Genomic DNA, 16,418 nt, shown 5'->3' on the forward strand with positions numbered 1-16,418 from the left:
CTTGCCACGTGAAGGAACGTCAGTGCCTTAAGCATTGATATCAATTGTCTTCCAGTTTTTGTTGAGCACCTGTACTTCTATTGGTTAGGATTGCTTATTTTTCAGTAAAGCCTGATATTAGAAACCTATGATTATCGGGAGGTTTGTGTTTTCGCTTTAGCTTTATCATCTGACTAATGCCTAGTTCAGACATTTATATAAATGACTTGGTGCTTGCAGAAGTGGAATAGAGTTCCAGAGCATTCATCAATTTAGTGTCATTAGGTTTTCTTTTGGATCTCTGAATCCTTTGTGCTCGTGAGGCCTTCCAGACTTGTATATTTGTGCTCATGTGCCTGCTGACTTGTCAAACTAATTAGTAAAGTGAATTCAGGTAATTGCAGTAGTTCTTTCCAGCTTGCTTGTTTGCTGTACCTTGATTTTGTTTTAATAGCCTTTTTTCAATCTACCTTAATTTTTCTGGCAATTTTTCTGGTAAAACAGTATGGATGAGGACAGTGGCAAAAGTTAATGTAATGTCAAAAGTCCAAATTGACCTTTTTATTGAATGCGAATATAATGGGTTTTGGATGCCTTTTCATCAATATTTTGAGAAGTTGTTGCTTAAATTCTGGAGTATAAAGGTTAGAATTTAACTGTCGAAGTCTTGTCACAGAATCGTTGTACTTGTGCTGAGGCACCAGGAGATATTTTTTTTGTCTCAAACGTGAGCATGCCTGGCTGCAGTTCTGTTTGTAATTCCATATGGCTGTGGCCTCCGCTTGGCTAGCTGATGATAGTAGTCAATTTCACAGAAGCCTTTAGCAGAAGTTAAGTTAGTTGACAAAAACAGGTGTCTGAGGAGCGCTTTTCTGATGTTAAAACAAAAGTCATGTTATAGTTGTGTTGGTAGTAGGAAAAACTCCTTGTGACAGTGAGACTATGTTCATATATGTAATAGGCTGTAGACATAATGAGGTTGCATTAAGCCTTCACTGCCTTCATGGTTCTAGAGTACTTGGGATTTGGGTTTTCTTTACCAACGACTAATAGCTGTACAGTTATTCAGAACTTTAGTTTGTCTCAATTTGAGTTTAAGACTTTTTTTCATGTGAATTTCCTGAATCCCTTTATTTAGTGCTTGACCAGTTCACACAGCTTTGACGATTAAAATTACAAGACAATCAATGTAATGGATAAAAATGCTGGATATCTAGTAAAACTGTAAAGTGGTACAGTAGTCTGTAACTGGGCTTCTAATGTCTGTTTCTGAATTGTTAGCACTTTGCTGACCTCTGTGCAAACTGATCTACCTCAGTTTGACTCTTTAAAGGAAAGAAATGCAAAATGTGAACAATGTTATGATGAATATGATGAATAATGTTTTATCTGTTAAAAGTTTTAAAAAAAAGTTAAAAAGCCAATTAACAAATGTTTTCTCAAACCTTTCTTTTGTCATTGACATTATTTAGGAAACATGCAGTTGCTGAAATAGACACCATACGACTTTTGAAAGATGCAGCTCTGAAAACAGAAAAAAATAAGGTTTGGGTAGATTCGACCTATATAATTTGCTACTAAGCACTAGATGTGCATCAGTACTTCACTTGCTTGTCTCAAGGTTAGTTAAGGGAACGAAAAAAGTTTGAGTAAACGTTTACTTGCGGTGTGATTTGGTGTCATACCCACTTTACTGTGCAGGATTTGGAAACTAAATACTGTTAAACCACTGCATCACGTGACTTAGTTGTTCAGCAAGGAGCTAAAACCCTGAAATTCAGGATGTTACAAAAAGTTTCAACTGTGTGCATGCACAGCAGCCCCCTATCAGGCTGCTAAACCACATGATTTGGAAACTTGTTGACATGGTGAGTCTCTGTCTCCTGAATTAGACAAGTCACTGAAGTTAGATCAAGGTCACTGTTAGATCTTTAACTATGCTTTAACCATGAGAGCTTCAGAAAGGATTTCTTTTTTTTGCTGTGTTCTCACTGATCTGTAGGCTTGAACAGATAAGGCAGGGGAGAATGACAAAGCATTTCCATGCACGCAACGAGTTGGGGCACGCCTTACAGCTTGAATATGGACTGTGGTTCTGCGTCAGATGTTACTGTGTTACATTGCATGTTCAGAGATAAACTCTGAGCTCTTAATAATGCTGTCCTGCTAATATTTTGTGAAGCCTTCAGTAAGGTGTTCTACATCTGTTTAGCAAGCTGATAATCTATATTTTGCCTTTATTTGGCATAAGGAGGTATAGATAGACCTGTGCTATAGAACTAATATTCTCTATTTATGCAGTATGTCCTAATGGGACGTGGTCACTGTGGAAATGAATTTTCCTAGTCTAGGAATTACATGTTTCTTCTGAAAATTTGTGGTGTGTAACTCATACATGGAGTCATTATCTAACCAAAGTGAACTGTCAGGTAGTTAAATCTCTTGTTCCTGCTTTACAGAACTCTCCTTGCTTAAAATGTATTGCTTCTTTAACTTTAGTATATGAGAGAGAGCAGATCATTGCTTCCAGATTTGGTTCAAAAAAGTCCATGGAGTTCTAAGAGACACTTGGAAAACCTGTGTTCTGAGATGCTGGTAGCATCTAGTAGTTGCTTAGGGCCTTGTATTGATCATTCCCTCATACTAGTAGTTCACTACTAGTCTCACTGCTGATGCGGTGTTGGACCTCCTAAAGATTTCCAGTGGAGAGACTAGCATTTTTTTGTCGGGGTGTGCTGAATTTGTTGCCGTATTGTTTTGTACTTTACCCCCATAGTGTTAAAACTTAAATGCCAAAGTGCTCATCCAAAAGGTGCGATCGTATGCCATCCCATGTTGATTATGGAAGTAAGGTATGCTTGCCAAGCTCTTAAGCATCATAATTTCCAAGGCTTCTTAGCAAGAGCCAAGACTTCTAACATTTTCACTCAGCACTGCCAGTAGTAGTAGCAGCTATGAGACGCACTGTGAATGGACATGATGTAGCCGTACTTCTTAATCCCATTTTGCCTGGAAGTGTTCCAAGGGAAATGAAAACTTATTTGCAGTGTTAGCAAAGTAAATAAAGCATGCGTTACTCCAGTGCTTTTCACCAGTGTAAAGTGGTCAGGAGATTAAAGTTTTCTCATGCATATGTGGAAGTAGGCTAAATGTATGTTGTGCAATCAACCTGAATTACTGCGCATCCCAGGCAGAGAGATCCCTATAGAGGAACCAAGTACTTCTCAAATGTTTTTCCCTGGGTAGGCTTTTCTTTCATCAGCTTCACTTTTTTTCCTAATGCTCTAACTAAATTACTTTCATTTTCTAACAATTATATTCATTTAGTTGAAAGCTGATATACGATCCTTTGTAGTGCAGTCTCAGGCATTGAACCATTACTGCACTAACCAATTACAATCAGCTTCTGAAATGGAGTTTCCATTTCTTGAGGAAAATCATGTTTTATTGATTTACTATATACAGTGGCAGGCTTTAGAATGCTTTGATTCAGCTTGTTATTCTTGAGACTTTTTCACAGTAAAGCCAAATGTCATCGCAAAGAATAACCAGGCAGATCATCTGGTCCAGTTCTCATTGCTCTGGATGGCCGTAATGTTTCATTTTGAAATGTGACTTAGAGTTTTTTTTAGAGAGTTTTGCCAAAACTACTCAACAGTTTGCATAGATGACTTTGGTAGGAACCAAGAAGTAGGCATATTGAGCAGTTCCTGAAATAAAGCTGGCTTACAGTCAAATAAGAGCTTTTGTAAACCATATCTCATATTGAGTTTCTATGCTGTATATTTAAAATACTGGTTTTGGTTGCTTTTGCTGTTAAAACTGGTTTCTAATAACTCTTGAAAGTGCCTACCTAGGCAAGTATTTTCAACTCTTAAGGGTACAAGATTCATGGCTCGGTGTCAGATTCCAGTGTAAATAGTGCCCTTCTTAACAAGTCAAGTATTTTATCAAGTAATACTACATACTGTGCTTTTCCAGTTGAGTCAGTTTAAGTTTTTTGTACACCATAACTTCAATGAATTTTAGAAGGCAAAAAAGATAAATAGTACTTACAGTATTGCTATCATTGACATGCCAGAGGAAGATGTTTTATTGGCACTTAAATGGAATGACAGCTTTAAAATGTATAGTTTCTGTATCGCCTCCTTACGTAGGGAATGAAACTTGTCCTATACTGACCTGGTATGTAATGACTATGGTCCACAGCCCACATATAATAACTTCATAATGCATTGTTACAAATCTGAAAGTGCCTGGTTTCCACCAGCATCCTGACACTGGGAAGGTACAGCTAGTAGTTCCTGAACCAAATGCAAATCTAGAATCTTTTCTTTGCAGTCTGTAAATATTTTACTTTAACCTGACAAAGCTTGGAATCCTTTGTGAGAGTGCCAAGGAATCTGTCAGCTTTATCAGTAGTAACAATCTTCCAGACAACTGTGCATTAGTCTCCCGCAGTCATGGTTTAAAGTGGAAGTAAGATGTCTGTATAGCTCTTTCAAGCCCCAGCTACTGCTGAGCTTGGGGTGAAACTTGATATATTTTTTTTCCTTTACCCTCACTCTATTGCTCTGGAGTATCTTGGTGTATTGGCTGCATCAATATTGATAGAAATCAAGTCTCTTCCAGAAGACAGCTAGTCACTACATTATCCATAGACTGCTTGTACGAGGTCCTTGTCCTAAGGACTCCGTGCCTAGCAAAGGCAAAATGCAGCTTTCCGAACAGTAAGGTGTTAAATCTTTGCAGTGATGTACTAGTACTTAGCACAGCTTCTTAAATAGTATTTCTCATGCATGCCTCTCACTTAACAGTAGGTATCCGGAATGTGCAGAAGGACATTAGAGGAGAATATTCAGGTTCGGTGCCAACTTCAAGTATGGGAGTTCACAGCTGAGACTTGCAGAAGTAAAGGGTCTTCTCATACAGCTTGGGTGGTGAAGTAGTGCTCCCCCAGCTGCACATGAAGCAAAACAGTACTATGATGGGAATGCTAGATGTGGACTGGAAGGAAAAATATGCATGGAAAGCTTTCTGCTCATCCTCAGTATTGTTAAACTTAATTTTTTACCCCAAGTTGACATATCAGACATTTAAGGGTTGATCCCATGGTCTGCTTGGCTGTGATTGAAGGTAGATATCTACATCTGTATCTTTGATTTTATGACACTTAAATGTTTTTACCTATATAATGAAAACCTAATAAAGAGCCTTTATCTACTTAATAGTGCACTAGAGCTTGGTTGATATTTATTAAATTTGATTGAATGAATGAGGAGGTAGAAAGAATTAACTGCATGAACTCCTTTGGTATGCTGCAGAGATGTCCTACCTGAAAGCAAAGCCTAAAGCAATTAGCAGTATTTCTGTGAAATTAAATAATGCAGGAAACTAATAGGACTGGAAGGTGTTCTTCAGATTTCAGTTCATCTACATACTGACGCCTCAGTATATTGGCACGTGATGGCTTCTGCTTTGGTTGTTAATTCTGCTGTTGGTAAACAACAACAGTGATGTTTTCACTTCAGAGAAACTTCAATGTGCACGTGTACAGTTCTTATTTTATCTTCTGTTTTGTCCTCAAACTTTGTTTCCAGGAAAAATGAGGGATGATAATTCTAGTTTTTAGCTAGCTTCCTAGACTGTGACAGGGCACCGCTGGCTCATGCTCAGCAAAGAGGGCTAGTGATATCCTGGGCTGCATGAGGAGTGTTGCCAGCAGGTCAGGGGAGGTGGTCCTTCTGCTCTGCTCAGCACTTCTGGAGTGGTGTGTCCAGTTCTGGGCTCTTCAGGGCAACGGAGACATGGATGTACTGGACAGAGTCCAGCAAAGAGCTGCTAAGGTGATTAAGGAGACTGGAGCATCTTTCATGAAAAGCTGTCTGGACACAGATCTGCGCGGCTGGCTCTGGGTGGCCCTGCTTAAATAGGAGGCTGGGCAACATGACCTCCAGAGGTGCCTTCCATCCTCAGTCATTCTGTGGCTCTCTTTGCTGCCTGTTTTGTTGAACATTCCCCTAATAAAAATGGAGGCGAAGCGGGGAAAGCGTTTCTTACTATAGCAACTAGAAATTAAACTGCCTAGGTGCTGACTTCTCTGACTAAAGTTAACCATTGTACTGATAGTTGTCTTAGAGTTGACAGCAGGAGGAGCTCGTGCAGGTGACAGCTAAGCACAGAGAGCTTGGAAGCAATAAGATACGTGTTAGAGAATCAAGTTCTAGAATTTTGATGTTCTACAAGCATATCCATTTTGAGGGTGATCGCTTCTGTATGTTCAAAAGTATAACTTACTCCAGTTGATGCTTGTCTCACCAATGCTTATTGATGACTAAGATTCAAATTTGTACAGTTCATGCTAACGCTGAATAACTTTTTGTTGCAGGTGGTATGGTCAAGAAAAGGATTACAATGTTCTAGTTATGGATCTTCTTGGTCCCAGCCTTGAAGACCTTTTCAACTTCTGTTCTCGCAGGTTTACGATGAAAACAGTACTTATGCTAGCAGACCAGGTATGTGCAAACCTTACTGTGAGGAAGTTAAAAACCCTGAATTATTTTGTGTAAGGTGGTTCTCTTTCAGTTGGTTAAATGTGTTAAGCAGTGTTCTACATGGCTAAACAAACACTGGACCTCTGTAGGAACAAAGTAGTACTAGGCTTCTCTGTGCTGTGGCCTACAAAATGAACCTGTAGTGGGAGTGTGGTGGAGATACCAACTCCTTGATGCTATGGATCCAAGAAACACAGTTTTAAAGGGATCTCAGAAGTACAGTTTTAAACTATGCAGGCAAATAAGAGTGGATTAGTTGCCAGCATTAGCCATGGGGATGGTGGGAAGAGGTCTGAAGCAGCCTGCCCTTGTGGTCTGATTCAATGAGAAGTTGTTCGTGCTGGCAGGTGGGCAGTGCGCAAGACTATGGGTCTGTTCTCATTGAATTTCACTGTGCTCCCAAGCTCCTGTAATTCCTAGTACCAGACCATGAGCTAGTAAATACTGGTTTGGTCGTTATTGTGTTTAAGAAGGTTTGTTGTTGAGATGCCACCTCAAACTTAACAAAGGCCTCGCATGCTTGTTAATAAGACATCAGGAGTGCCTATCAGTTTAGTCAAAATATACCAATTGCTAGAAAAAGACTTTGTCATGATACCATGTATGGTATTTGAGATAGCCGCTTGCTATTTAGCATATAGCTCGATTGTACTGTCTTCAGTTACTTGAAGGCAGTAAGCGATTCATGAGTCAAATTTTCAGTGGTAGTTTAAATTTCATCTAACATTACGTAATTGATGTTAGTACCAAGTTGTCACTTGGCCAGATGCTCGTAGAATTGCAGGCTTATGGCCAGGGAAGCTCACAGCAGTTGTATGGAGACAAGGTCAGCTGTCCCTTTTCTCAGCCGCTTTAAGTGACCTGTATGCTTGCTCTAGAAGGAAGCATTTGCCTGCTTGCTTAGCTAGACTCAGGATGTTACAGCGGTTCTGGAGAATCTGGATAGTTCTTGTCTGGTATTCCTTTGTATGGTAAATGCTAATTAGTTGTCATCTGGGAGATGCAGCTGGAATGTAGGATGTCAGTGTATGAAACTGGCTTTTAGGCCATAGTACAGTAGAACAGCTGCTAAGGATACGATGTTTTAACAGTTCTACTCACTAAAGACGGCATGAAGTGTTTTAATAGATGAAAAGCTATACCATATAAACTTGTGTGCTGTGGTCGCACGTACAAGAAATAGCATGACCATATATGATGCTACAGTTGTATCAGAACTTGTTGTCTTTAGCAGCTGCCATTCTTGGATTGCAATAGTCTAGATAGGATAGTGTGGGCCACAATAAAGTTATTACTTGCTCTACGAAAAATACCTGGGAAAAAGTGATGCTTAAGTGAATAACTAGCTGAATAAATAACTGCGGTGGGGCATCATGTGGAGAGACGAGCTTTAAAATTCTCACGGTAGGTATAGAAAAACTTTGTTTGAACTCAAAAAAGTAAATTACTCTTTAATGGGACACTGTAGTTAGAAGATGAACTTGAATGTATGGGAAATAATTTGAGGTATTTAATCTTCAAGCTCCTGACAAAGATTATAGAATTTTAACATGTAAAAAAATAAATTTCTTTGAAGAGCATATAAAAGACTTTATTTTCATCAAACAAATTATAAACTTACGTTGCAGAGGAAGGTACGGCTAAAAAGTCATGCTTTAATTGAAGGTTTAAGCGAATTGTATTCTTACTGAATCTCACCTGTTCTTGTTGGTGTTTTGTTTTTTACAGATGATCAGTAGAATTGAATATGTGCACACAAAGAATTTTATACACAGAGACATTAAACCAGATAACTTCCTAATGGGTATTGGGCGTCACTGTAATAAGGTTAGTCGAATGCTGTGTTTAAAAGATCCAAAGAGAATGGCTGTTACTTGATTCAAGCTCCACAGCCTTGTTAAAATTCATTGCTGAAACTGATGTTTTGGATGCTAAACCATGATTCTTTGATGTGAGAACTTGGATTTGTGTCCTCTACTAAATACAGTGGCATACGCATGGGTTTCTGACCTGCCCTCTGAGATGGACTTGATTGCAAGATGGCTTCTAGGCTTGCAACAAGGTCATAAACTAACCCTAGAGAATGCTTTGTTACTTTTATCAATGATGGAGTTTTGTTATTGAGATGACTGTTGTAATAGCATTTTTTTCTCAATGATAAAGTCAAATCTATGGCTTTGGGGATGACTTCCTGGGATGAAAAGAAAGTACGGGATCTCCTGACCTACCAGTCTTCAGGGCATTAAATCTTACAGTGACAGACTGGTAAAGAGAACTCTTCAGCCACCAGAATTGTGGATAAGACTAATAGTCAACATGTAGATCAATTGTCTATAAATAAATGAATCTATGCCAATATGTGAATGGAAAACTTCAGAGTACCTGAATATGTTGTACAACAAAAAACTCAGTATGTGAACAAAAGGTGGGTGGAGGAGGGGTGGGCTGAAGTTCTTACACATTTGGGTGGGTAAACATAGTCAGAAGTGCATGTTTGCAGTTGGGGGGAAAAGTTTTCTATATAAGGTTTTATTTTTAGTCTTCAGTGAAATATGCTTAATCCTGCAATTTGTATGTCAAGCTCGGGCAGACAGGCAGCATTGGCAATGCATTAAGCATGCTACTTAATAGAAATTAACTTCAGAACAAATGTACATGATCAAGCTGTTTATTGGAAGCAAGATTCCCACTTATTTTCTATATATACCATGAGAGAACGTCTAATCTCTAGGCACTACTAGTGTTTAAAATGTTTACCTTTGTTTGCCTGTATGAATGCCAACTTCAGGGCCATGAACATTAGAAGGGGAAAACCTGATTAATATGTAAGGTAACAGCTCTTGTCTGAAGAGGTGCAGTGCACTGAATGTTTAGATACAACCATTGTTGGAAAAGCTTGTAAGTCTAATTGAAAGGTAGTCTTTTTGTAATCCTGTTGCTGTTAAACTTTGCTCATTCCCAAGTTTCATACTTTCACTCTGTAGAGCTCCTATTTTTCTCTGCTGTGTTGAGCAGTTAGGCTCCTTAATTTTCTGGCAAGACTTGAAGTAAAAATAAAGCTTTATTTTTTTCCTAGTTCTAGTTTCTGATTTCCAGTTCTTTTTTGGACCATTTTTCTATGCTTTTGCACAGTCATGCTAGGTTGGCATTGCTGCCCTCTGTTTCATCTTGATGTGGATTAATGGCCTAGAAGGTGCTGCTGTGCTTATTTTAGTGGAAGAACACATTAGATTTGCATCAGCTGGAAAAAAAGCCTATAAAAATTATTTTTCTTCTTTTCCCATTAGTATATTAACTAGGGAGCCGTGCAGTGTTTTGGTGGCAAATACTTTCTGTGAGCATGGGCTTTGTTACTGATACAGGGGTTTAGAGATTAGAGATGCTTGACAGAAATGTGAATCAATAGGTTAACATGAGCAAAAGGAGAATTGGGTTGCTTCAGTTTGGAACTAGGTGTTTTATCTAGGGAACACTTGCCACCACACAGTATTTAATTTTCTAAAGGTGTAGTTTTTTTAAAAAGATGACTGTACACAATTTAAGGAAAATATCAGCCACAAATACTAGAATAGCATGGTAATCTTGTTCCAGTAGCTTCCTGTCAGTTATATTAAAAAACAAACTTTTTTCAAATTTTAATTTGGTGATTGGGAGATACTTGGCTCCCACTTTAAAAGATGAATTTTCAGCTCTGCTAGAAATAAGCCCTGCATGCTTATGAAAGTAAACTTTAAGGTGACTAAATGCCTTCTACCTCTTCCTTACTGAAGATTTACTTTTTCTAAATGTATTTTGGGGGAAGGGCAGTTTGTGGAACCAAAGGATGCTTTTGTAAGCAAAACCTCAATTTCCTTTTTTAATAGAGCCAAATGTCACCATTGTTATCCCTGGTAAGGCAGTGCCATTTTGGAGCGGCTCGCAGTTGAAATTTACCTTGCCACATCTTTCAAATTTTCTCCTTGCAAAAAAAAATAAGTAAAAAAAATAAAATAAAATAAAAACATACATAGCTTTTGGAAAACTACAGTGCTTGGTGGAAGAAGGATGGCATTTGGCTACCCTTGTTCTTTCTCGAATGCCTCGGTGTTGCCTGTCTGCGCCGGCCATTGTTGCAATGTAAGCAATACTGTTTGATGCACTGCCACCCTCTATTGTTTGTTCAGTGTTTAGAATCTCCAGTGGGGAAGAGGAAAAGAAGCATGACTGTTAGTACTTCTCAGGACCCATCTTTCTCAGGATTAAACCAGGTCTGAACTGTCTCCTATTCCAACCTCAACCCCAAATTCATGTGCTTTTTTTGTTTGGTTTTGTTTTGGGTTTTTTTGGTTCTGTTTTTTTTTTTTCTGGAGAATGTAGACCTCGCAAAAGCACCTCTTATGTTGGCATTATTCAGACATACTTGGCAAACATGTAACATTACTAAGATGTTTCCCTGTGGCGCTTGTTTAAATTGTGAAATTATTTCTAAACTTGGTTTTAAGAAGGGCTAAATGTACATGCTTGATTTCAGATGCAGAAGCAGGTTTTATTTTCGTCCTTTAAAATGGAAAGGCGAGCTCTTGGATGTGTTGAAGAATAGACGTGCCGCCCAAATGAAATAGCAGGGCTTCTGTGCACAGCTGTCTGCTTGCCTTCCTGTAGGGTTCCCGCAGTGTCTTTGAATGCCCATGGAGCAGTTCTGCTATCACATCAACCAGACTTTGCCGTGTAGTTTTTGTTCAAAATCTTTTCCAATGTGTGACGAGACTCTCATTTTCATCTATTGTTCTTATAAAATCAAACTACTCCAATAAGCTTGGAGAATTATGAGCCTATCTAGTGCTAAATGTAGTGCTCCTGACTCTTCAAAAGATGAATTGGAAAGAAATGAAGACATATGCCTATTTCTAGCAGGACAACTGGAAATTGCTGAACATGAATCATAGCTGAGGAGTTTTGCCATACCATCAGCCTGTAGCTTTCCACAATAAGTCTTCAAGTATTAAATCTTAGACAGCTAGCTGCTGTATGCAGGCTGACAGATTTCTGTTGTATGCTTCAGAAACTTGCTTATCAGTTGAGGCAGAGACTTTGATCTACTTCTCTAGTTGCTCTTGGCAAAAATCTTGCCCTACTTCTCCAGTTTCCTGCTGATCATGCAACAAACAGAATTAAGGTGGTATGAGGTTATCTGTGGAAATACTTCTGTTTGGTGGCTGACATTGGTATGTTCTGTACTCATCCAAATCAGGCTATAATCTTCCACCATCTCTTTGAGGTGGACTTACTCATGTGCCTTCTGCCCATCCAGAATGGAAAATACAGAATGAGCTGAAGCTGGCGAATGGAGTAAACTTCCCCAGAGAAGTCAGTTCTGTCAAACAATAAATATCCAATAACTTCACTAGTGTAAAGCAGGACTATGTTTATGAATTAACTCTATTTTTGGTTTTTGTCTTTTTTTAAAGAGGACCACCCATACATCTTGAAGAATACAGAATTATCTTTTTCAGATTTAATGTTTAGAGCTTGTAGCAGCAGTGGAAGAGCCAGAACATCACTTAGTATTTACTTATCTAGCTCCTGAAGAAAGTAATCTGACAAGTCTGTGCTAAACAAAGAACTAGACACCAGCTATTTGTGTATTAGGGGCGTAGTTTCAATGTTCACTATATTGAATCATGATCTGTGAGTTTGTCCCTTCGTAACATTAATGGCAAGATCCAGAAGATTACAGAAAAGAAAGAATGAAGGCTTTTAATTGTTAAATTTTAACTAGGTGTGCAGTAAAAATGTTGTGTTTGTAGCATTTAGTTTCCCTCCCTCTCGAGGCACAGTGTTTTACTAAAACTAATTGACAAAGACCTTGTGAAAGAAGTTATTGCAAACTGTACATCAGAGATTGTCATCAGATCATGGACCTTTAATCAGAAAATAGAGGATTGTGTTTGAGGTCAAGCTTTGCAGGAAAGTTGCATTTGCAGTACAGTAATCACATATAAGCTTTATACTGTCTGCTTTAGGAGTTTAATATCAAAATTGCTAAACTCAATTCCTGGTAGCTTGAGGACATTTCCGTGCTCACTAAGCAAGTAACTACCTCTAGTGGTAGCTGTAGTGGGTGCAACAAAAAGACCACTGCCACCTTTCCCAAACTGTTGTCTGAAATGTAGTTTAAAAACCTGTTTTACCTCCTCTTGCTCAAAGCATTCTGGGCTTTCAGGGTGATTTTCAGTAGGAAAGTGTGTAGAAAGCAAATGTGCAAAAACTTTGTTGCATGTAAGTCACCGCACAACTTCAGCTTAAGGATTTCTGCTCTAACATCAGCTGTATAAAGAGGGTTTTAGGGTTTTAACTTTGTTCTTTTTGCTTGTATAGACTACTATAGTTAGAAATTCTTCAACCAGAATTATAAAATCTACTGTGCAATTCAGAAACTCTTTCATTGTCTTGCATTCCTCCATGTCAAGTGTCGTGTTATAATTCACAGCAATTCCAGTGTACTGGAGTGACCCTGCTTCGTTCTTGAATGCAAATATACCTGCATATCCGTCTCAATGCTTCTTTGCATTTAAAGCTGTATCTTCTGGTCTGGAATCACCTTTAAGGTGATGCTGAGTAGGTTTTTACTGAGAACTTCTCGATCCTTATCTCATCTTCCATTATCTCCCCTCCCCAGTTACTTTTGCAGTATTCATTAATTTGTAAGGGTTGTAGTCCCTGATCCTGTAGCATTAATCCAGCCTTGGAAACAGCTCAGCCAGATAAGTAGATCGAAGACCGATTGCTAGAATTTGAAATGTTCCTTATGTACTTCTGCCTCAGCTGTTTTTTTGCCTAGTCCTGAAATTTTGTCGCAAGAAGGTACTGTCTGTATTAACATTTGTAGATAGGCTGGCTGTTAGCACACTAACTGGCACGCACTCGGTTGTTGCTAGATACCAAATCATTGAGCAAGCTTCATTATTAGAAACCTAAATTGGATTCCTTGTACTAGGCTCTTCCTGGCTGTATTAATATCGTCAGCAAAGGTTTCATGCGGCTGTGGTCATCTTCTGGTAGTCTTAAGAAGAGCATATGATTGAAAGCAAGATGTCTTGTTTGCTTATGGAGGTTTTGGTCTTATGCTCTGCAAAATGGCCAGTGTTCTTTGATACATGGAGAAGAATACAGGATGTGCATCACTTGTGTTAAGCTGCTAAGCTGCCATTAACTATCTGTATGTGTATACTGCTCTAGTGCGAGTGGGTTTTTGTGAAGTGTACGCTTGCAGAATTAGTTTTTTCCCAAATTGTGCGCTGTAGTTACTGAGCTAATGTGATACAAACTGCAGTAGTAACCTAAGACAGAACTAAGCTACAGATGCTGAGTAGCACAATCTAATCTGTTCCACTGGACTGAAAAAAGGCTTGAACTAATTCACTGTAAGTTTTTGAACTTACTAGTTAAAACTAGTTGTGACTCTGCACTGTTACTTTGCTTCCTCTGAACTGTAGGCTGTTAGGTTGTGTGGATGTGTTAAACTGTAGCTAATGCCTAGTGAAAGTGGTTGGGGGTTCCTTGTATACAAATATAATGTGTTTTTATTTTTCTTTAAGTTATTCCTTATTGACTTTGGTTTGGCCAAAAAGTACCGGGACAACAGGACAAGGCAACACATACCATACAGAGAAGACAAAAATCTCACTGGCACAGCTCGATATGCCAGTATCAACGCACATCTTGGCATTGAGCAGAGGTGAGTTCAAGGGGATTACCGTTGTGCTCTTTGAGGCTGCAAGATGATCTTATTTGTAAGCTTCTGAGATTTCTAAACTAATTTTCTATGAGTAAGTGTATATATCTCTCTGCAAGTGCTTTTCCATTTGGCTGCTTATGCAAGGATAGGAAAAGAAGACCAAAGCACCTAACTTGCTTCTTGGAGAGATGCTGTCTTGCAAGCAAGAGGTAGATGTTCTGTGTACTTCCTTTTTTTAGGACAAGATACACTGTTATGTGGCTCTGTCAGAGGACCTTCACAGATACAATTTTGCCTTTTTCTGATTGTGTTGGTACCTGTTAATGCCAGTGTTGACTGGCTTGAGATGCAATTCCGTGGCCAGAAAGGGTATTCTAAAGCTGGTGTTCTGTGACTTCCCTTCAAGTTATCAAATTATTGTTAATCCTCTTGCTTGCAAGTGAGACTTTGTGATCCCACGACTGCTTCACTCATGTTGTTTTGGTTTCTGCTGTAACAGTAGTTGCAGCACTGCATATATCTGTGTACACGTCTATATATATTTGACTTCTGCTTAATCAAAAAACATGTTTTTAGTGTCCAGATCAAAAGAATATTGTTACAGTATCCTAGCAGTACTCTGTTGGAGAATAGCACTTCAGGTTCTTTAGAATTTAATGTTAGGCCCTTGTGAGTGATGAAATGATGGCTCAAATCTGTTCCTTGTTTGAGTGCCCGGATAATATATTGTGTAAGTATAATACTCCAGCTTTGCTGTATGATGCTGAGGTCTCTTAGACATAGCCAAAATTCCCTGAATGTCTATGCCTATAACTTTGAATTTAATCAAGATGGCAATGACAGAATTACTAGTGGCCAATGTTGACAGAACATGCAACTTGGGGCTTTAAGTTGTTCCACGTTTCCTCTTTGCTTTAACTTCTTAAGGTTCCTTAAGAATATTTTGTCTGTCAGTAACATTATTTAAGCTTGACACGTGGATCCAGTAGGGTAAATGACAGGTGGTGTAACTTCCAATGTAAATACATTTTGCAGAATTTAAGCTTTTCTTTTAAGGGAATAGCCATGCTAGCCCTTGCAGTGAAGGGAGGGAGCTGCAAAGGATTACTGCTGTTGAATTCGATGTAGTTTGATATATGCTAAAAGTTATTAAACTGTCTATGTCAAGACAACTGTGAAATAAACAATATATTCCTGTAATCGAGAGGAACCAGGCCTGAAACTTATGGCAGAATGTTTCAGCTGTTAGTGCTATAGTTGAACTGTTACACAACATGTTTTCCTATATTTAATGACAGCTATTCCTAAGGGGCTGTTGGCATTGTTCTCCATTTCTTGGTTCAGTAATGGGGAGTATCATCCCGTTTTCAAAGTCCTGAAAATCATTTTTATCAGCACACATTCAAATGTAATATATCCATTAAAGATTGCAAAACCAAAAATTTCCTACAAAAAAAAAATCATGAAATTAACAAATGAACTAGATGGGGGATGGAAGCTATTAATCCCTTGTCTGTTCACGAATCTACCACTGTCTTTTCAGAAAACTTAATTTTATGCCATGGCCCCATACTGGTTCACTGGGTTCTGTTGACAATTAAAACACACAATTCTAATAGAATCAGCAGGCTTTGCAGGCAGGAGTTTGTGGTCTTCATATCATTTTTCATCCCTCTGCCAACGGCTGTGGTTTCGTGTTACTGCTGAGATGACCCGAGAGCTAGCTGCTGGTAAGGGGCGCGAACCAGTCTCATCCTTGAACCCTGGCCCCAGCTAGTGATTTTTCTTGTTCTTGCAATGTGGTGCCTCGGCAAGCCGAGCTGATTCTCTTCTGGGGTAACTCCCTGCAGTGGTTCCCCAAGAAGTCATCTAGAACAAGTGTGGGCTGACAGGCAGGCTTGGGGGGTATGGCTGGTGGTTACGCTGGCTTGGCCATAACGTGAAGCTGCACCTATAGCTTCTTTCCTGTGGTGCCAAGATCCAGAGGTAGGTCTGTCTTGGTTCTTAGAGGTTGTTCTCACTTTAAGGGAGCTGTTTTGCCCTTATCCATATGTATAAGCCTGTTAGCACTCCCACTTTCTCAGCCTCTTACTCCCTTGTGAGGGTAGTAGGTGTATAGTCTTTCCTGCCACCATTTAAAGGCTTTTCTTGTAGATCTGCCTGAGTGG

General features: G+C 39.0%; 1 protein-coding gene across 5 annotated transcripts in view; it reads left to right on the forward strand.

Annotated features, from left to right (window-relative positions):
• CSNK1A1 (casein kinase 1 alpha 1) overlaps positions 1 to 16,418 on the forward strand; it is a gene marked incomplete at its 3' end in the record, with an annotated part of 35,000 nt that overhangs the window by 7,086 nt on the left and 11,496 nt on the right. For 3 of the 5 annotated variants that reach the window (XM_083799139.1, XM_083799141.1, XM_083799140.1), the window contains exons 3-6: positions 6,368 to 6,494; positions 8,262 to 8,360; positions 10,697 to 10,780; positions 14,111 to 14,250. In XM_083799139.1, coding sequence (XP_083655265.1) covers positions 6,368 to 6,494; positions 8,262 to 8,360; positions 10,697 to 10,780; positions 14,111 to 14,250 — 450 coding nt within the window. The remainder of the gene's footprint in view (positions 1 to 6,367; positions 6,495 to 8,261; positions 8,361 to 10,696; positions 10,781 to 14,110; positions 14,251 to 16,418) is intronic. The other 2 variants (XM_083799142.1, XM_083799143.1) reach the window with 1 other exon arrangement.

Source organism: Anser anser (assembly GCF_964211835.1).
Source record: "Anser anser genome assembly, chromosome: 14".
NCBI classification, from domain to species: domain Eukaryota; kingdom Metazoa; phylum Chordata; class Aves; order Anseriformes; family Anatidae; genus Anser; species Anser anser.